Raw genomic sequence first — 23,039 nt, 5'->3', positions numbered from 1 at the left:
AAATTTGCTTAGACTACTCCTAACTATTAACGGTATGTACGGAATACTACAACTTCAACTATTTGCTACCTATATAGTACCACATTTTGATCTATATTTGCAAAAATGGTATGCCGCCCACAGGATTTTGTATTTAAGAGCTTGAGGAATATTTAGTCCATATTCACAATTATGTTATTTTTATAATATATTTTATATGAAATGATATATTTTATATTTTATATTATATATATATATATATATATATTTTAACTTATTGCATAGAATTGAGGGTGCGTGATTTCTTGTCAAATCTATGTTGTTTTGTAAATAAGCTACGAATGGTAAGCTTGAACAAGACCTATGTTTTCTCCACTAATGTCTCCAAAAATTGATGTTACTTTGATGAAAGTTTGGCTAATATATGTCCATGTCATTTACAAGAAACTATATTACATAAGGTATAAGTAATTAAAATTATAACAATTTGTTAATTTAGAATAAATAATACGAGTATAAATAATAATTGTGAAAAAGGGCAGTGCTACAATGTATTGTTCTCTCAAAATACCAAATGTATTGTCTTCTCAAAATACCAAATGTATTGTCTTCTCAAAATACCAAATGTATCCTACATTCTTATAGAGTAGTAGAGTTAGGGATGGCAATAGATCCGTATCCGACCCGGATCCGTGGATCCATATCCGTTTTCACGGATATGGATCTTGTAAAATTGGACTCGACGGATCCGGGTCGGATACGGATCTTGTACTAAAAAAACGGATCTGGATACGGGTCTAACCCAAATACCCATATCCAGATCCGTTTACCCGTTTCCTATTAAAAAAAAGGACTATTTAAAAAAAAAAGCCCAACTTACCTAAGTTTCACCGATTCCACCAACCCTAAAAAAACCCCTAAAATCACACTCCCTTTCTCTCTCTAGCCTCTCTCCCTTCTTTCTCTAACGAAGACCAGTTGACCACAGCTCCAGCCGCTCCACCCTCCGGCCTCTCCGACGACCGTGAGTCCAGCAACTCCACCCTCTTCGGCGACCGTGAGTCTAGCCCATCTTCTCCGAGCTCCGACGACCGCAAGTCACAAACACACAAGGCAAAATTTCGGATTTGTAGATTCTTTACATTTTGTTTGGTTTTATTTAATTTTTTTTGTCATGAGTGTTTACTAATTCGTTACTATATATTAAATGAGTAAATAATGTTTACTTTATTTTGTCATAGTGCATAATTTAAATGCTTACTCTGTACTAATTTTTGAGTGGATTTTTTATTAGTGCTCACTGTTCACAAGCTTATATTGTAGTCTGCAATTCGCATTCCGCAAGATGTTTTGGTTAATTTAATTTTACTTTGTGTTTATTTTATTATTTTTAATTGTTGTCATTTTAATTAGTTAATTATTTGAATACTAGATTTACTTGAAAATTAGATTTTTTGTCAAATTAATAGGTGTAAGGTGCAGGATCCGTTTTGGACTCGGATCCGTAGGATCCAACGAATATGGATATGGATCCTCCTTCTCCATACCCGACGGATCCGGATCGGATCTGGATCCAGGGTGCAAAAACGGATCTGGATATGGATCCAGTCGGATCCGACCCGTTGCCATCCCTAAGTAGAGTACTAGCATATGATTAACATCACTTTTTGGACGTATTCTCCCTTATACTACGAAGTAAATCCTTATACTTCATTTCCTTTTTATTTTTTATTTTTCTTTTGGTACTTTTTGTTTGGTTTGGTGGGTGAGAAATAGAGACCCCATATCCCATGTTAATTTGCTTCATTTTGATTGTATTCACATGGAATTTTAAGTGCATCTTTTTTTTTTTTTTTTTTTATTTAATCCTTTTTGCCATTTTTTTTATATTAACCTTTTGTTTTATAGCAAGGCTAGAAAAATTCATAACATGTTTTGAAGGACTCCCTGTTAACCCATCCATCACGTGCCAATGGTGTTTTGTTTTGTTTTTTTTTTTTTGGGTTTTATTTATGGTTTTTGTTTTTTTGCTAGCAATGGTAGGTGTGTTGTGTTGTTCAATCAATTGTCACGTGTCAGCGAATTTTTTGTTTTTGTTTTTATTCTATTTTTTTTTTTTGTTTTATTTATGGTCTTTGTTCTTTGGTGGCAATGTTGTGTCTCACTATTGTCGCCTTTGTTCCACACGTGGCATCACCACCCTTTTTTTTTTGTTGAGTGATAATTCTCAATAATAAGATTTAAATACAGCTATAGGAGTAGTCAAATTCAATTGATAAGCATCTGTATTGTTAAGATATGTACAAGTGTTGTAGAGTATCGGTCTTTTGGCATGCATTCTTTATTGATGTGCATAGTTATCGAATTACTGTTCATGTTTTGGATTTTTTGACTATGTATATAAGTAAATCTTCGATGCAACGATAGCATTTCACTCCATCTTCGTCCTAAAAATTTTGATATATCAAATTAAAGTGTAGTACTATATTTGTATTTCTTTCCGTCTCGGTGATTATACTAATTAGCACATAATAAGTTATTATATTAAAAGGTTATTGTATGATTGTAGCATCCGCAATTATTATAAGAATTTATTATTATTTTTTTTAGTAGGAATGTAATTTAGAGATAGAGGGAGTAACAATTTTTATAAATAATACGAGTACTACTTGTAATGCATTTGCATTGTAAGGTCCAGAGGTGCATCCCACCCAGTTCTCTAAAGGTACTCTCCCATTGTATTACCTAGGAGTTCTTATTTCTTATAAAAGACTTTAACTTAAAGTGATCGGTGTTATTTACATGACATCCACTGGGCAAATATAATCCTTGTCTGGCTGTTGGAATCTTGATTCATGGTATGACTCTATATAACCCCTCACATCATTGTAGCGCCAAGATATCAAAGTCTAATGATGGGGTGGAGGAGGATTATAAGAAGGGGAGGAGGATTTGGAGGAGATGGAAAACAGAAGTAGTAAATATCGAAATGAAGAGAATTTAAAAAAAAACATATGTAGAAACCATTATTTTTGGAATATTTGCTTAAATGATCCTAATTTTAAGTATTAACGCTATGTATGAAATAATACAATTTCAACTATTTGCTATCTATGTAGTACCACTTTTTGAACTTTATGTGCAAAAATGATAAGCCGCCCACCGGAGTAGGTATATTAAAAGCCTGAGGAATATTTAGTCCATTATTATGTTATTTTTATGTTAATACTTTCTTTAGTACCTAAATAAATAATGTCTCACCTCTTTGTTTTTTTTTTTTTTTAATTTAAAAATTGATTGCAACTTCGTAATTAATGATTTATTTATTATTTTTTTTTCCTTGTTTTATTTATGGAAATCGGCAATAATTAAATCTCATATAATAAATGTTGATTGGAAGGTTTGCTTTGTCAGTAATCTACTAGCACATATATTAACCAATTAGAATTGTTTGACTCTTTAAATACCCAATTAGATTTTTGACATGGGTTTACAAGAATTCTCTAGAAACCGCGTAATCCAATCACCTGTGAGGATGTAATCATCTTAATAGAATGCCAATTGTAACATAAAATATCAGGAAATTTTTAAAAACTTCAATTAACGGTTAGGATATACCTAATTACCCACTTTAATCGAATGCCATGTGATGTTGGTAGTCATGCAAGTGATGAGCAATTTAGTTGCATGCATGCATGCCATTTGTCAGTAATGTGTTGGCTCTAATTTCTTACACACATACTCATATATTAACTCTATCTTTGTCAAACGCAAACATGTTCTTTTTTGTCAAAGATTATGTTCTTTTTCAAACACGTTCAACTAGGGGTGTTAAAAAAAAACCCGACCCGATTGTCCCAATCCGATTTCCCGATGACCCGGTAAATACCCGATGGGAAATTTGGGGAAAAAACTGTTTTTTCGGGACGGGTACCTGACCCGAGAAAATTGCCAGTTATCCGGGTTGGGACATGGGCCACATTTTTTAATTATCGGGTACCCAATTACCCGATATCTTCTCCCTCAAACTAAGCCCAGTCCATTTAGAGTTTAGACATTCAAAACACCCCTAGTGAGGGTTCTTTCTCTGAAACACGCCTCTCCCCTGCCCCCTCTCTCTCTCTTCTTGCATCTCTCTCATTCCCTGTCTTCTCTCTATTTCTCTCTCTATATATCTCTAACTCTTTCTGCCTTCCTTCTTCCTTTAATTGAGTTCCTTCACAGATGCAGAAAGAGAAGAAGAAGAAAAGAAGAGAGAGAATGTCTTCATCATGGAGCGATCCAAGGCTACCATCGTCTGCCAAGCCATTCAGCAGAGCTCCTCAAGATGTTCCGCCTAAACATCCCGTCAATTACTCCGGCTCGCTTCATTTACCATCTTATGCGTCGTCGTCGGCTTCTATTTCTAATTCTTTTTCTCCTCTTTATTTTCTAATTTCATTAAATTTTGTCAACCCCTTTTATTTGTTTATTTTTCGCATCAAAGATTCAATCTTTAAGTTGTTAATTCCTTGGATCTTTTTTCTAAATTTTCCCAGAAATTGTAAATTTAATTTTGGATTCTGCATTGTGTTTTTGTTATTTTTGATGATGATATGCTTGTAAAAAGGGAACTCAATGGTTATAATTTGTGTTTACCTAACAAAAAATTAAATTACAGCAAGTATAAATACCTATAATGTTATTTTTTTTTAAATTAGAAAGAAATTCGGGTACCCTATGTCCCGACTCGAATAATTCGGGTACCCGAGTATCCGAGATATTCGGGTCGGGACATGGGACGAATTCACAACTACCGAAAACTCGGGTACCCGGATTTGAACTCCCCTGCGTTCAACCATCTGAGTAATCATGAAAAACAACATGTTCTTTTTGTAAAGATTTAATGTTCTTTGTAATGTCATGTTCTTGTCAAACACAAACATGTTCTTTTGTCAAACACATGTATGTTCTTTTTCAAACACTAGCATTTTTTATTTTTTTTATTTTTTTGTTCTTTAAAATATGTCTAATGTTTTTCGCATGGTGCACCCGGATACACTATACTGTTTTCATTTTCTTAGTGGTAAAAATATTTTATTTATTATTATTTTTTTTTAATTAAATTACCAATTCAAAATTTCGATCATTTGCAAATTCATTCTTGAGTGGCAAACTAATTTGAAGCAGTCGTTACCCGTTAAGCAGCAGCTTCGTAAATCAACTGGAAGGCCTTTTCCACACAAGTTATCAATTCTGACATCGAATTTGCTAATTTTACAGAAATCAAAATCAAATTCAATATCAATTTGGGATTTCTGAGTATTTTTCTGGGGTTTAATTTGATCGTATCAATTGAAATCAGAGCGAAACAGAGGAATTTTGTTCAGATTAGTAATGGGGTTCCTTGTTACATCCCTAATTTTCTTAGTGATTGGAGTTATTGCTTCCCTTTGTACCAGAATTTGCTTCAATCGTGGCCCTTCTACCAATCTGTAATCTCTCTTTCTCTCTCCTCTCACTGGATCTGAATTTGCTCATCTTTTGTTCTGCATTGTTGTTTGATGGTTAATTATTGTTGATGTTTCTCTGTTTTGTTGATTAGCTTGTTTAAATTGAGATTTGGGGCTTAATGTGAAGTAATTTGGATTAGAACTGATTTCCATGTTTAGTGGAGGGTTATGATTCGATACATTGAAGAATGAAGAGTTTTTGTGTTGAAATTATTGTTTACATACTTTGTTTATAATATGATAAGAAATAAACGATTTGTAAGGATTTGTTATGTTGTTGAGATGGATGTAATTAAGTTGATTTAATGGCGGTGTATGTTTACCGGGGAGGGTTTGAGTTGATGGATTAAGTAAAAAAAAAGGTGTGATCTTCTGTCGATGAAGACGAGTGGGTGATTGGGAGATAGGGAATTAAGGTGGAGATGAAGAAATGGCAAACTTAGTGTTGGTTTTATGGAGAAGTCTTGACTTGGTGATTGATTTGAAGAAAATCACATTTGAGTGTGCAAGTTTGTTAGATTGTAGATCTATTATTGAGGGTCTTTATGAGAGGAATATCTTGTCTCAATTTCACAATTATTGATGTCAAGTGCTCAACAAATCAAGGATATAACACCCGGGGGGGGGGGGGGGGGGGGGGTCGGGTCGCGGGTTTGAATATTTGATGTATCTCTCTTGTTTTGCACATAACATATAAATCGGAACGAACATAGATTGACCTTAGGAGATGAATAAGTTGGGTGTTGCTATCTACTTTATTTGATGTATCAGCTCGCTTCTTTACTGTATTTGGCTATTTCTTGGCTCTTTTAGATGGCAGGTCACTTAGTTAATTTTAGCAAAAAACTGATGTCTTCAAAATTAATTTTGGGTGTAATGGGACCTTTTCTCATCCTATGTACCTATGTGGTATCTACCAATTGTTGAAGTTATCCCTTAGCATTTTTATTTCAGTGAACATAATCTGGACTCTGGAGTAGTCGTCTTGTACAAGTACAACCAATTGTTTTACTCGTTAATGTTGTTAATCTAGTGACTGAAGTACTATGATTTTATTTTCTGCAGGTTCCACCTAACTTTGGTTATTACAGCAACAGTTTGCTGCTGGATGATGTAAGTCTATTACTTTCCTTAAATCTTTACCGGTTAAGTGAATCAAAATATTGTACTGATTGTGTAACTATGTAAAAGCATAAAATGTTGTACCAGCAATGTAATAATATACTTGTATTAGCTTTTTTCTCTATCATATGCAAATTTCTTTTGTGCAATCCTATAATAGGTTGGAAAATTGTGACAAAATTCACTTGAAAAGGCCAGCTCTACTAGTAGAGGGAATGTATGATTTACTGCCTTTATTGACTAGAAAGCCTAGAATGCAGATTGAACAATTATCTTTCATGAGAAATGGCAGGGATAATAGTTAATCTTGTTTGATAATGAATTCTGTTGACCTCTATAGTAGTCTGCATACCATGCATATGGCAATAAAACATTATTGCCTAGGTTTATTTGACAATGAGTTAGCTTTATTGTGTATTCCGTTCAAATTGGAGATGCTGGAAGCTTGAAATAACTGTTGACTGTGCTTGTGGTTTCATTACCTTTCTCACTGTTGTTTATATAAATCTCTATTTTTGTGTAGGTGGGCTATCGTATATCTTGCGCAGATGAAGCCCCTCATTAACCCAATACTGAATGAAGAAGAGTGAATTGGGTTTGTGGGTGAAGTTTTGAAAGAGTGCTTCTCTAGATACCATATGTTACCATTTTGCAGATTTTCAGAGGAACTCATTAAGAGTGATGCTAGCAACGATTTCTCATGTGTATTTGTATGTAATTCTATTATTGCAGAGAATAAAAATTTTCCTCCTTTTTTAGCTTTGATTATCCCTTTGTATTTTTAAGCACCAATCTAATTGTTTGAATTGATAAATTTTTTTGTGGATGAAATAAAATCAGTTGGCGGATCGCAAATATAGGCGCAAAAAAGTTTGATGTGCCATGTTAGATGTTGTTTGGGTGAATGCATTGATTTAGCCAATTTCAGTTATTTATGTTGAGCTAATTTAATATAAACCCAATAGGGTTAATTTATACTCATCATTTTATCAATTACATTAAAAAAAAAACGCACAAAACTGATTTTGTCTCCCTTTCTAATTTTATATGACTATATTACTATCTTATCAACTGATAAGGTAAGTGTTCCAAATTTGGATGTTTAATTCTCTTTGCAATGGGTTTGTTTGGATGAGCTGGTACTCAGAGAGTCAGAGCTGTTAAAAAAGACAGAAGTTCTGGAGCTGCTGAAAGGGAATGGAATAAAGTGGACATTGGTGAGAGACTTTGATCAACTGAAGGAATTCAGCAGAGACCCTTATGATTAGTATGAAGTTAAATGCATTGTAGGAAAGAGCCCATTTCCCTGGCATGATCATTTGCCTGTCAAAGGACTATGCTAAGGTGTTTGAGGGCTTAGCTTTAGTTGATAAGAAGCAGATCGAGTTGTTTTTAAGATTAGAGCTGTAGGGGGAGAAGTCATAGTTGAGCAATTGGCATTTGAGTTGGGTCAGGGTCCTAGTGGGGTCAGATCCAAGTTGCAGCCTATGCCTTATATGGCTATTCATATGAGGATAGAGAAAGACTGGATGATTCATTGTAAGAAGCTAGAGCAAAGATATAGCATCAATGAAATTTGTAGCAGCAAGGAAGAAATTATCAAACGAGTAGGGAGCACAAAGGAGCTGAGCACACCAACCGTTGTTTACCTAGTTGTTGCAGATAGTCTGTTGGAAGACAAGACAAAATTGAATGGCTCGCAAGAAGGCTTGCCTCCTTTTGAGAAAAAGAATCTAGGTGTTGGCTGACTTGAGCATACTTCATAGTCAATGGCTGACTTGATAAGAAATGCCCATGCGGATCATCCTTGTAAAAAGCTGTTGGCCTTAGCCTTGAAACTCTTCAGGTTGGTACACATTAATTCTGCTGTCATATCATTTGATTGCTGATTGTGCTTATTGATTGTTTGTGAGTCCTTTTTCCCCTCTCTCTGAGCATGATTTCTGTGCTGATTGGAGTGAGCCCTTTTCTTACTGCTTCAAAGTAGAGATTTTCTGTGAAGTTTCTATGTCCTCAGGCTTCATGTTGTATGTGTCTTAGTTTTTCTGCTTGAGCTCCCCATCTTCTGTCCACAATTGGTGTTTACATGGTTATAATTGTCGGTGAACTTGTTATGCTGCAAAAGAGTTAGGGTCATGTTCTAAACAACTTTTGAACTCCATGTATGCTGTGAAGATATATGGAAGTGGCCTCTGTTGCATTAGAAAAAGAAGAATTCATTCTTCAGAATTATAGAGTTCACTACCATAGTCTGAGAATTCACTGTGGAAACCCACTGAAGATGATAAGAAATCAATGGAAAAACCATGTGAGAATTTCTGCAGCACTTTGGAGAGCTGAAATTTGTCTGTACATTCTACTGCACCTTTTCAATTAAATATAGAAGTTGTTTTTAAACTTTTCATGGTCATACTTTAGAAGAATTTGGTGCTGAAATGCTGAACTGAATTGCATTATGCATGATGAGCGGTAAATCAATGTTTGTGCTCCTTACCCCTAAATGATATTGGTAGTTTTGATTTTTGACATACCCAGCAATGTGCAATTAAATTTTATTTAATTCATGGCAGTCTGAAAGAGCAATTGCTAAGTTGGATTTATGGAGGACCTTTTTCTTTCCTCAATGGTTAGAGCCATATTGGCGTGTCTGCGTACATCATAACTTTTGTAAGGGTAGTAGGGGCTGTGTTGGGATAATAGGAATCTAGTTGTTCTGCTGCTGCTGCAAATTTTTTTCCCTTTTAATATATATTGTATATTTGTTAACACAAGAAGAATTGTAGATGCATCCTTCTGTGGATACACTTATTTCTCAAAGGAGGAGGCAGGTACAGTTATGGTATTTCAACCTAATATAGAGAACATCTAGTTTGCGTTGTTTGGTAACTGGCCTTTTGCTAGGATTTTGTCTGAATTTTGTTCTTCATGTGGGTAAGCAGCCTAAAAACATATTTGGTAATTTTTTTTCAGTTGCTTTAAAGCTAGACTTTTAGGCTGATTGGATGTGCTGTAAATTATTTTGTGTATTATTACTAACAGCTGGTCAAGCAAGCCAATTGCCAAAAACTAACAAACTGCAAAACAAGGCCTTTGTCCAATCACTGTGCAGTACATTAGTTACTGATCTTCAGTTTCAGTTTGTCTTGCTTATATGTTTTAATTTGAACTTTACTCATGTATATATTTCTGTGCAACTGTCGTATCGTGCTGCTTATGCTGAAATTTCGTGACTGCATTCGCATATACATTTGTTTCTGCTGTACTGGTCAACATCTTGACTATAGGCTCTTGAAGCCATCCCTAGTTTAAGTTTATTGTGATTTTTTTGTTTACAGGCTTCCCGAACCGCGCACTGTTTCAATCACTCCACTCCAACTGATTTGAATAGACTGACTTGGTCAAAGCTTTGTTAATCCTGGATAGCAACCAACCGGAGTAATAATGTGTGTTGGACTTAAAGTGTTCACCTGGTATATGGTGTCTTGGTTATGTGGAGCCGTCTTCCATTCAGATAAGTTTTGTTTTACTTCTTTCTGTATTATGCACCTAGATTGAACATACTTTGTATATTCGTAGTACATATAATTTATAAAAAATTGTACTGTAGTTGAATTATTGATAGTATAATTTTTGGAAAATCAGTCTACTGTGGAAAACATTGGTCTTATCTTAATCTTATTAAGGATATAATTGCTTTCCTTCCAAACGTCGTGAACATATAGCTAGAAATGCTGATCAAACAATTTGCTGGATTCTTCTTTGAGTCACTAAATGTCAAGCTGAAATTACTAAAACAACCCTTTCTTTTCATCTATTTTCACACATTACCCTCACTGTTTACTCTTTCTCAACACCTATCACAGGGATCTCACTGCATGGGGATCCTGGGGCACTGAGCCCTGCTGTGAACATCAGTAAATGGTGGCGGAAACTACTAGAGTCAACAAGAAGTACGCTTTAAGCCAGGTTAGGTACGCTGAAAGCCTACTCATGTCGACACAAGTAAATGTCCTTGTGTCCATGTCTCGAACTGGACCATTTCATATAAAAATGTCAAGTTGTCCAAACCCATGTCAGACTCTTGAGTTCCGATAAATGTACATGAACTGAAACTAATAGTTTGAGTAACATGTGAAAAGCTTGTTTGGACACCTGGGTTTAGGCTTGTTTTTGCATTCCTATCCAGTTGTTAATGTACCTCCACTATGTTACTCGGACTCTTCATTTTACCTCAAGTACCCGTGTCGGACCCTCGACCCTCGGACATGGGTATGACACATGGACACTTCATTTTAGTTGAAAATCATAGAATTTTTTCACAAAATAGCCGAGTCGGACACTTGGACACGTACCCGTGTTGGACATGGGTACCCGAGTCCGAGTAACATCACACACCTTGTCATTTAGAAGGCTATCCGAAATACCTAGGCTTTTGAGTAACAAGCCACCTTGAAACACCTGCCTTAATATTTCATGAGAAGATGAGAAAAATAAGCAGAATATCTGTTGAATTCACATTGTAAAATGTAACACTCATTAATCCTGTTAACCTGATGAATAAGGCCCCTGCATGCTTGTGATTTTACACACAACCAATTTGATGACTAAGACCTGCTTTATGTAGAAGTAATCTTTTATCCCTTGTCCCTTGGTTACTTTTTTTAACATGGTATTAAATTATTAATAGGGTCTGTCATGTTTTAGATCTCGAGTATATTTGTCAGTACATTCCCTTCACTGTTTCAGAATACCCATTTGTCATATTCCATATGACAGTATTGTTTACCTATCGTAACACCAAAAGACTAATTGGAGGTAGCACACAGATTAATTGATGAGTATGTAAAGTCAGATGAAAGTATGAAACGTTTTTTTTAAAAAAAATTAAATGCAAAAACCCTGTTAAGATCTTGGCCATAGTTGAAGACTTGAAGTTTCACTTTTCACTAAAATGAAAAGTTATGTAATTATGTTAATAAAATGACTTGAGTAGATTGAGCACTTGTGAATTTGTGATGATTGATCAATACTCTTAGAAAATGTGCTGATAGACATACTCATGTTTTTATTTATTTTTTTCTTTCTTTTTTTTTTTTTTTTTTTTTTTTTTTTTTTTTTTTTTGGGTAGAATACTCATATGTCTAGCGGATAAAGCAGATACTAGTATGGGTAACAGCTCAACAAAGAAGGCTGGACGGCAGACACAAAGCTCCCAGGTCGGTACCTTAAGTCACATACAGCTTCTATGATGAAAAATTATTTATTTAAAAGGATATATTGCAAAATTTGTGCAGGAAATCATACAAGATTCTGCTATTGTTGATGCATGATGAAAGACTTATAGGGGAGCTAAACATTCAACAAAGTGACCAGGTATGTCTGGTAGAAGTTGTATCTAATTCATACCCAAAACAATATTGTAGGATCCTACATCATCTCTCTTGTTTGTTCACTCTTTGAGGTCATTATCTGCAGAACATTTTGATTTTTTTGTTCTGCAGCTGTATTTCATTTAGTCATTGTTACCTGACTATAAACAACTATACAAGTATATATCTATCAGTTAACATTTAAGAATAAAGAAAAGATAATTTTGTCTACGAAAACATGCTTATTATTTGCTAGTTTCTGTGTCCTCGAGTCCCAAGTTAGTTTGTCAATAAGATTTGTTATTAAAGTGAAGGTAAACAACACTAGGAATTGTGATCTCAGCTAGTGTTGAATAGTCTTTTGCAAATTAGGGCAGATGAGATGCCTACATTAAAGATTAAGGGAGACGTCTTTAGCTGTTTTCGCTTGACTCGACTTATCAAAAATACAGACGACTCATCATGTCTATTGGTAACTTTTTGTCAAGGTCTTTGTTTCTACTTTTCATTGGAAATTATGAGGTTTTGCATTGACTGCATTCATTTACACGGGTTATCTATGTGTGGTTTTACGGAAATATCGTATGTATGGAAAAATTTCCTATTTTAAGGTCACTATAGTCTTTCCCCAAATGAAGTTCACTCTGTGTTTTCTGGTGTGGAAAATTAAGAATAATAATCAAGTCACTATTTTTCATCCTTTCACACATACTTTGTATTTATTTACATGTGACAAGGACATTAGGTGTAGATAGATAAGTAAGATTTGATCCCATGAACATGATTTCAGACACAAAAACTTTGTTTCAGCTTTTAAAATTTTTTTTTTCCTTTCCAAATTGGCATTTTCATTTTAATGGTTTGGATCATACTCTGCCACAGGACTTGAATATCTTGACAATATGAGATTAAGCACAATAATTGTTTCATTACGTTCCTCTACATATGACTATATGTTTTTGCAAGGTAGATTGACGCTTTGTTTGGATAGCAAAGAAGGAAGGATAGGAAGGGGAGGGGAAATGGAGGAAGGGAAGGGAAAAGAAAGGGAGGGGGAGGTGATCTTCATTTTCCCTCCAAATCTCTCCAATTTTGGTGAGATTATGCTTATTAAAGATCGAGAGAGGGAAAATGGATTCCTCCCTCTCCTTCCCTTTCCTTCCCCCAATCCTTTACCAAACAAGAGAATTTGTCCCTCTCCATTTCTCTTCTCTTCTTTTCCATCCATTTCTTCCTATCCAAACAAAGTGTGAGAGCTTGTTATGATCGATTGATAGCAATCTCACTCAGAGTCTGGATGTAATTCGTTGGCAGCCATTTCCCTAAAGAAAAAAAAAAGAATTGTTTAGTAGAATTGGAAAGGAAATTATTTGTAATGATTTTATATATTCTCCTTATATTGTTCAGTCCTTATGTTCTTTATTAGCTGCAAAAAGGGTGACTTGATAATATACTAGTACTTATTTTGGTATGACAATTATTCTGATCTTATCATGAACTCATAGTTGCTAATGAAATGTAAATAGAGCAATTTGTCTCAAATTTATAATTCAACCACATAAACATAATCATAGAACAAGAACTGACTGATTATACTAGGAAAATTACAGTAGTTACTTTGATGCACGTACTTCAAGATGAAATATAGACAATTGAAGATGGAATACTTCTATTTGTGCTGATATTGAAATCATTTCTGGTATAGGCATGCGCAGGACGTATCTATTAGGACGGCGAGGCCAATTGTATCATGTAATGCTCAATCACTTGTTCCTGCAACCAGGTATTAATATTTTCATCATTATCTGAAATAAGTAGTATTGACTAGTGGCATTACTGGCAGAAATAGTGAAAAATGCAAGTAGTTATCTGGACATGTTTTATATTTTGTACCTCTTAGCAAGTTACACCTATATCTGGGTTTGCAAAGGATGTTTCTAGCATGTTGTAGCTCGCTTATAGCTTCCCCTATCTTCAATTGGTCGTGTGGAAATTGACTTGAGCAAGCAACTCCAATCTTTACAATAAACACCAGGCACTCCTCTCGTTTTTGAAGCATCATTTGAGTTCTTGGGCTTGTTTCATCTGTTTCGTCACTTTCATCCTCCAAAAGTGTCGAGTCAACAATCTGCAACACCTGGTCAGGCAATACTTCCTTTGCATACATATGGAGGTTGAAGTCTTCCTTGAACATATCGTCAGTGGGTCTCTTTCTTGTCATAATCTCCAACAATAAGATTCCATAACTGTAGAGATCAGCTTCAGGGGATGCTTCACCTCCCAATCCATACTCTGTAGAACATAATAATTCATCTGAAGTTAAAATTTAAGAATAAACAAATGAAAATTTTGGATACAATACATGCCTATATTTGTTAAATTAGTTTCTGTGTGCTTGAATCATAGGTCAGTTTGTCTTAATTATATCAGCTAGTACATAATGTTTAGGAGCTAAGCGAGTAGTGATAGGGTATAATTACCTGGAGCAGTGTAGCCAATTGTCCCCCTGACTCCAATTGAGCTACTTTGGTTTGGGTGGACGGGTAGGGCAAGAACCCTTGCTAACCCAAAATCTGCGACATGGGCAACCATGTCATCATCAAGCAGTATGTTGCTTGATTTTAGGTCTCAGTGCACAATCGGACTTTCACAATCATGGTGTAGGTAATTGAGTGCATAAGCCATATCAATGGCTATATCCACCCTTTGGAGAAGTGTCAGCTTTACATCTTCGTGTAACCATCTATCAAGACTTCCATTGGGCATGAACTCATAAACAAGAGCTTTAGAATTGTGTCTCTGGAAATCCATACTCGAGCAAGCTGTTATTATACCTACTAGATTATGATAACGAATATACCTCAATGCCTCACATTCTGCCATAAAGCTCTTAGATCCACCTCGTTGTTCCAAGTTGAACTTTTACAGCAATAGTCTTTCCATCCAGAATCCCTTTAAATACAGATCCAAAAGTCCCTGAACCAAGCAGGTTACCCGGAGAAAACCCATTGGTTGCATTGCGTAGCATGTCATAGGACACTTCAAAAATAGCTCCTTCACTGCTAACTCTAATGAAGTAGATCTTTTGTTCTTGCTATGACTTTTCCAGCACAACCATATGCATGTCACCACAACCAGTATCCCAATAAGTGCACAAATCGTTAATATTGTCAACTTGAGAGGACGACACAATTTTTCTCTCTTCTTTTTCTCCCCACATCTTGGAAGATGAAACTGTGGGATTCCTCCACAAAGCCTTTTATTGCCAACAAGAGATGTTGCATTTGCATTTGTGAAAATTCCTTTTGTTGGAACCATTCCCTCGAAATTGTTGTAGGACAAGTTCAAGTATATGGAGGGAAATGTAGAGAAATAGTCTGGAATTGAGCCAGAAAGATTGTTTTGAGAAAGATCAACTTTCAAAAGGCTTTTCAATAAGGAGAATGATGGAGGGATTGGGCCATGGAAGAAATTATCTTCCATATACAAAATCTGAAGATCAGGGAAATTGCCAAAGACATCAGGAATCTCCCCTACAAGTTTATTTTTAGATTCAACAAAACCTTCCAAATTTTTCTGCATACTAATCTCTTCAGGTATAGACCCTTCTAACTTATTTTGAGACAAATCTAGTTCAATTAATTTGGCAGTTCCTCCAAAGAGCTCAAACGGCAAGGTTCCGCTGAAATTGTTACAGGACATATTCAAGTATAACAGGCTCTCACAACTACCGAGACTTGGAGGTATTCTTCCTTCCAATCTGTTGTCAAGTAAATATAGGCAGGTCAAACGAGTTAGATTTCTGAACGAATCAGGAATATTACCTGTCAGCCAGTTGGAGGTTAAATCTACCCACTCTAGCCGCTGGAGCTTCCAAAATTCATGAGGAATGCTTCCCTTGAGTCCATTTACGCCCATAGATAAGAAAACAATCCTGAAGAGATTACTTACACCTATAGGAATTACTCCGCTTATTGGATTATTAGAGGTCACTATGTAGGTTAAAGTGTTTGAAAGATTGGCCACAGCTTTGGGTAATACTCCTGTAAAATGATTGCCTCGCAAGTCTAGGTGCTGTAATTTACTACAATTTACAAGTGTACTGATAAAATTGATGTCACCTGTTAGATTATTATCAGCAACATCTAGAATTTGTAGCTCATTAAGGTATCCAAAATTTACCGGGATTTCTCCTGTGAAGTAGTTAGTTGACAGGTCGATTTCTTGAATACTTGTGAGGTTCATTAAGGAAATTGGAAATGGTCCTGAGAAATTGTTATTTCCTAGGCCAAGTTTTTGTAGGTGAGGAAGTTTAAAAGCTATATCTTGTGGTACATGTCCTTCAAGTTGGTTAAAAGGAAAGGACAATACTTGAAGGGAGGAGAGATTGAAGATTGATGGGGGAATCTTACCAGAGAGTTTATTTATCGAGAGTGAAACCCAAGCTAAGTTTGTCATTCTAGAAATACTCTCCGGAACGATTCCTGTAAATTCATTGTAGGCACCGGATATGGTTTCCAATGATGTAAGATTTCCGATTGCCTTAAAGAAAGGTCCATAGAGGTTATTGGAGTGAACCAATAATTGTTTGAGATTAGACAACGCCCCTAATCCCATCGGAAGTGTTCCCTGTATATAGTTGTTACTTACATAAAGAACTTGTAGGCTAATGCAACCCGAAATGTTGGTTTGACAGTTTGGTTTCGGTTCGGTTGAAATCGGTTCGGTATTAAATCGGGTCGGTTTGGAATCGGTTAAATTGTCTCACGGGTCGGTTTTGGTTCGGTTTAAATAGTTATCGGTTCGATTCGGTTTCGGTTTATTCTTGGGCGGTTTGAATTCGGTTCGGGTTGTAAACAGTCTGGGTAGTAAACAGTTCGGTGCAGACGGGTTGTAGTTTGTTAACGGTGCGGTGTAAACGGTTTTTATCTCGGTTCAAACAGTTTCGGGTTGGAAACGGTTTCGGGTTAGAACAGTTCGATTCTTTTTTGGTTCAGTTTATAACTGGTTCGGTTCTTTTTCGGTTCAGTTTTTTATTGGTTCGGTTCTTTTTCGGTTCAGTTTATAACTGGTTCGATTCTTTTCGGTTCAGTTTATAACTGGTTCGGTTCTTCTATGGTTAACGTTATTCAAATCGGTTCCATTTCAAGTTTACTAAATTACGGTTCGGGTCGGTTTTCGGTTTCAAAATAGATCGTTTATCGAGTTGTTTGGATTCGGGCAGTTAAATGGTTTTGGTTTGAAATTTGATAGTACTTGCTAACCTTTTGCGTTCACAAGTTTTATATAAAGTCGCGAATCATTTCATATTTAGGCATCATATTATAAACAAATTCTCATTGATTTTATAAATACATATTATGTTCTGTTTCAAGTTTAGTCATACTGATCTTACTAGTTTATTACGAAGTAGATTATAAGAGTTAGTGTATTAATGTATTAATGTTTTACAATTAGGTTATTATATGCTTCTTATTTAATCATTTATATACTACGCGTAGTATCATAGTCATGATTTGATGAGTTCTTGTGAAATGAAAATTTGCAATTTGGTAATTCGATACTTGATTAGTCAACAAGACTGATAATTATGACTCGTTTATCATTATATATTTTCATATATTTTCATGAAATTATGAATATATTACAAAGTACTTTGATTGGTATAATGAAAGAAAAAGGTAATGACTAATTAACAAGGTAATATTGATTAGTTCAATCTATCATATGTACACATCATTAACACATGGCATCTAACCATCTCATAGTTAAATATTCGTATCATCGTTATTCGTATGTATTAGTACAAAGTTATAGACTCATGAGTGATCTTTTTAAATTTATCTATTTATACATTTTATTAATATACGTTTTTATAATTTTTACGTGTATGAAAATAAAGATATACTATTACTAGTAGATGTTTTAATACGTGTCTTGTGCACTGATCCGATCAAATTGGGCAAAAAAATACTTAAGAATTGAGGGAATAATATTTTTGTAGATGAATATACAACACACAAACACACACGGATCACCACTCTCAACCATAGATTAAAAAATCAATGGTTAGATTCTTTCTCCCACAAAACACACGGATCACCACTCTCAACCATAGATTAAAAAAATGAATGGTTAGATTCTTTCTCCCACAACACACACAGATCACCATTCTCAACCATAGATTAAAAAATCAATGGTTAGATTTACATGAAACCCTTTTGAAACCCTTTCACTCTCGGTCTCACTTTACCACTCTCACTCAATTCTCACGCCTCTCAGATCTCCCTGTCCGCGACATTCATTCTCACGGGCTCACGGCGCCTCTCCATCTCCCTCATACATTCATTCACGGCGGACTTTGAAGCTGCCAAAATACCAACCTTGAAGCTGTCCTGATCTCCCTCTCTCTCATTGGTGTTGTTGCTGCCCTAAATCTCCAAATTTAGGTATGAACTCTCTCTTTCTCGTACTTCTTACGATGTTGTAGTGTAGAATCTGGACTCATGGTCATTGGCACATGATATTTTTTGTTTCCATCATTTTAATTGATATTTTTTGTTGGTATGAATTGGTTTTTTTTTTTTTTAATTTTTTTTTATCATTTATATTTTGTATATGTATTTCTTGTAATGCATGGCAATTGAAAATGTAAATTTGGGGATGAATGGATGATAGTAATAGTGTATAAAAGATGGCCAGGCTGTTGATTTGATATATATAAACGAATAAATTGACTGAAAGTGTTGAAGAATGGGGTTTTGTTTAATTGTTTTAGGAATTGAAAATTAGAGTGAATTAGGAATTAAATTGCCTGAAAGTGTTGAAGAATGCTGTATATTTTATTAAATTATGTCTAGGAGCATTACTAGTCTGTTATAAACTGAAGTTTGGGCCCAAATGTTGCTAAAATAATAATCCCTCAAATTTCCCTCAAATGAGATTACTGTGAATGCCTATCCTGTTATAATTTGCAGCTTAATGAGTTCATGTTTATTTGTAGTTATTTATATTTTTATGAAGTGTAGTGGTGCCATCGGTTTTTTTGGTGTTTATAATGGTTATTGCAACCAAGATAGTGTTTCTAGTAAGTGGCTTGATGACCGCTGCTGGGATTGTTTGGTTCTTTCCATGAAGCTGTGCAAGGCAAAGAAGTGGTGTGTTTTCGGCAGCATTCAAGCTGAGGACTGATTGCAGCAGCAGCAGCAGCTATGTACTAGTAAATGGCTGGCTATACATTCATGATTCATGAAATGCAGATTGATTAGTGGAACATTTCTTCTTTTTAGCCCTTTGGTAAATATAGGCATTGTGCTGTAGTGTGAGTTGTAACTTGTTTTTCAATCAAAGATTTTGCCTCAACATTATTGCTGTGAACCAACGTTTTTGGATATGAGTATATTAGTATGAATATGAAAATGAAAATGATCAAATCAATGATGTTTGGACCTTCCTCAAATAAAGCTATAAACAATACTCTTGAAATATTGAAATTTGGCCTGCTAGTAAAACATATGAGCATAACATGTGTCATATACAAAGTCTAGCCATCATATGTGTCATTGGCTATTCAACTTCCTGTTTCTTTTGCTCGTAGTCTTTGATAATGTGGCTCTCAAGAAAAATTAATAAGTTTGTAATATATGCTAAATATATTCTAAGATTTCTAATATTTAATCCATTTAATTATATAAAAAAGTGTGTACTATTCAAAAAAAAAAAAAAAAAAAAGTTTGTAAACAGTTTGGTTTATAAGCGGTTTGGTTCATAAACGGTTCGGTTTATAACCAGTTCGGTTTACAATCAGTTCGGTTTTTAAATGGTTCGGTGCAAACGGGTAGCAGTTTGCTAACGGTTCGGTGTAAACGGTTTTTATGCCAGTTTAAACGGTTTCGGATTGGAACCGGTTTCGGGTTAGATACGGTTCGGTTCTTTTTCGGTTCGGTTTTCTTTCAGTTCGGTTTATATTTGGTTCGGTTCGTTAACATGTTCGGTTCTTAAACGGTTTAACATTACTCGGATTGGTTCGGTTTTGGGTTTACTACAATGCAGTCCGGGTCGGTTTTCGGTTTTAAAAAAAAAAACGGTTTTTAATCGGTTCGGTTTTCATTTGGGTCGGTCGGTTTTGGACAGTTAAACGGTTTCGTTTTGAAATTTGACAGCACTATCCACAATAAATTAGTGTGAACCAGGTCCATTTAAGAATTTGTACCATAACCAAAGTTTGAAGATCAGGTAGGCTACTAAAGACATCTGGAATTAACAATAGTTTTAATAAAGACCCAAAAACATAATCTGATTTTATTTTTTCTGAAATTAAAGATAATTAGTTGTCCAGTTCAAGAAGCTCCTTATCAAACAACTCCTGTTGATCCAGAACTAACATGAATGCACACTGGTTTTTTGGGAGTTAAGCACAAAGTAATCTTTTTCAATACATATTTTAAGTATTAAGAACAGTAAGACCAATTAATATATTCAATCACGAAAAGAAAAGAGTCCTTTATCAACAAACTGAACTTAGAGCAACCTTGCCTTAAGCAAGAACACAGAAATTAGATATTGTTCCAAGTAACCTCCACTACGGAGTACTAAACAAAGTAAAAACAATGGCTAACAAAAGCCTTAAAACCACAGCGATCTCGACCAGACATCATTAACAGCCACCACGGAGACGAAGGACAAGGTGAAGGGTGGATTCCTTCTGAATGTTGTAGTCTGCCAAAGTGCGCCCGTCCTCCAACTGCTTACCAGCAAAAATCAACCTCTGCTGGTCTGGTGGAATTCCTTCCTTGTCCTGTATCTTAGTCTTGACATTATCAATAGTGTCTGAGCTTTCAACCTCCAAGGTGATGGTTTTCCCAGTCAAGGTCTTAACAAATATTTGCATTCCTCCTCTTAAACGAAGCACCAAGTGAAGTGTAGACTCCTTTTGGATATTGTAGTCAGCAAGGGTCCTCCCATCCTCGAGCTGCTTCCCTGCAAAGATCAACCTCTGCTGATCTGGGGGAATGCCCTCCTTATCCTGAATCTTAGCCTTGACATTGTCGATGGTGTCTGAACTCTCGACCTCCAAAGTGATCGTCTTCCCAGTCAAAGTCTTGACGAATATTTGCATTCCACCTCTTAAACGGAGCACAAGATGGAGGGTTGACTCCTTCTGAATGTTGTAATCAGCAAGGGTGCGCCCATCTTCAAGCTGCTTTCCAGCAAAGATCAGTCTCTGTTGGTCTGGGGGAATGCCTTCCTTATCTTGAATTTTGGTTTTGACATTGTCAATGGTGTCAGAGCTTTCAACCTCAAGGGTGATAGTCTTCCCGGTGAGGGTCTTCACAAAGATCTGCATGCCACCTCTTAGACGGAGAACAAGGTGGAGTGTCGACTCCTTCTGGATGTTGTAATCAGCAAGGGTGCGGCCATCTTCAAGCTGCTTTCCGGCAAAGATCAATCTCTGCTGGTCTGGGGGGATACCTTCCTTATCTTGAATTTTAGTTTTGACATTGTCAATGGTGTCAGAACTCTCTACCTCAAGGGTGATAGTCTTCCCAGTGAGGGTCTTAACAAATATCTGCATCCCTCCTCTAAGACGGAGAACAAGGTGGAGGGTCGACTCCTTCTGGATATTGTAGTCAGCGAGCGTTCGGCCATCCTCCAGCTGCTTTCCGGCAAATATCAGACGCTGCTGGTCTGGGGGAATTCCCTCCTTATCTTGAATCTTCGTCTTAACATTGTCAATAGTGTCAGAACTCTCAACCTCGAGAGTTATGGTTTTGCCGGTAAGAGTCTTAACGAAGATTTGCATCTGCAGACAAATCATACACAAATCAATACATGTACAGAACAGATTATATTGGACCGATCATATTGATACAGCACCCAATTATCTAATTATCCCAATCAAAGCAACATATAAAACCAACAAAGTTTGCAATATAAACACCTTAAATCAGGCATATTCAGGCGACACAACAGATTATATATTCATCAACATTAGATAATTACCGACACAAATAATAAGCCACAATATATAATCACTCGTCAATTACAGAGTGTAAAAGCCATATATTACCTAACAGCAATTTAATTAACTAATTAAATAATAAAAAATCGACCATATGCCACGAACTCCATTCGAATAACAGAACCCTAAAAAAGATGCTGAGTCGAAAATTAAGTAATTCAATGAATTATAAAATAATTAGACCTAACAAACAGCAATTCAAAGACAGAAATATATTAACAAACAATAATTCAGAGCCAGAAATATAATAACAATCAATAATTTAAAGCCAGAAAATTATTAATCTACAAAAAAGCACCTCAAATTATCGGCTATTTATGCAGATCTAATGATGATATAGAATCAGGTGTCATAATTTTAAGTCAATTAGAGCCAAGATTATTCGACAAACAACTTTCAGATTTTAGGTCGACGAAACCAGCAATTCAGGATTCAAAATTCAATCAAATAAATCAATGAATGAAAACAATCATCAAATCACGAATCAAAACAATCATCAAATCATAAATCAAAACAATCGATAATTGTTATAATTCAACAAATTAAAGCAAACACAACCAGATAGAACGATTGAGAAGAGGAATTAAGAATTTTACCTTTGATGATTAAGGAACTTTGGAAGAAGAAAATTGTTTTTGTTTTCGGGATCAAAGAGAAGAAGATATTGGATTTAATTGAATTGTTTTCGTTGCGATGATTGAATGAATGAAGGAATCGTTCCGTTATAAAGAGTTTGGGAACTAGGGCTGACCTATTTGGCTAAGGAAAGACTGTTTCTAGGATAATCTTATGTAGTTATGTGTGTGAGTGTGTCCAATATGTCACGGCAAACGTCATAGCTATATTTTTGACAAATCTTTTAGGAAAAATTTGTAAATTATAATTTCAACTTTGCTACATTTTCTTTTAATAATCTCAAATTTTGAATTATTATAAAATAATTTCAACTTTTTTTTATTTTTTATTTTTTATTTTTTTTTTTTTTTTCAATCCCAAACCGGTCAACAAAAATCAATGACCTGCTATCACAAGTTATGTAACACGTTTCCTATTATA

At 35.3% G+C, this 23,039-nt stretch overlaps 1 protein-coding gene and 1 pseudogene across 1 annotated transcript; both read right to left on the bottom strand.

Moving 5' to 3' along the window:
- Nucleotides 1-13,687: 13,687 nt before the first annotated feature.
- Nucleotides 13,688-16,594, bottom strand: LOC145619828 (uncharacterized; annotated as a pseudogene).
- A 3,816-nt stretch (nt 16,595-20,410) lies between these two features.
- LOC145621216 (polyubiquitin-like) lies at nt 20,411-22,731 on the bottom strand. Its single transcript, XM_081675957.1, has 2 exons — nt 22,580-22,731; nt 20,411-21,764 (listed from the first exon to the last, which is right to left on the bottom strand). Exon 2 carries the CDS (start codon nt 21,762-21,764, stop codon nt 20,619-20,621), a length of 1,146 nt encoding a protein of 381 aa, XP_081532083.1. The 5' UTR covers nt 22,580-22,731; the 3' UTR covers nt 20,411-20,618.
- Nucleotides 22,732-23,039: the final 308 nt, after the last annotated feature.

The sequence above is a fragment of the Chenopodium album genome, chromosome 27 (genome assembly GCF_948465745.1).
Source record: "Chenopodium album chromosome 27, dcCheAlbu1.1, whole genome shotgun sequence".
Taxonomy (NCBI): domain Eukaryota; kingdom Viridiplantae; phylum Streptophyta; class Magnoliopsida; order Caryophyllales; family Amaranthaceae; genus Chenopodium; species Chenopodium album.
Note: the sequence above shows the minus strand (reverse complement) of the source record. Positions and strands in the feature narration are given on the sequence as shown.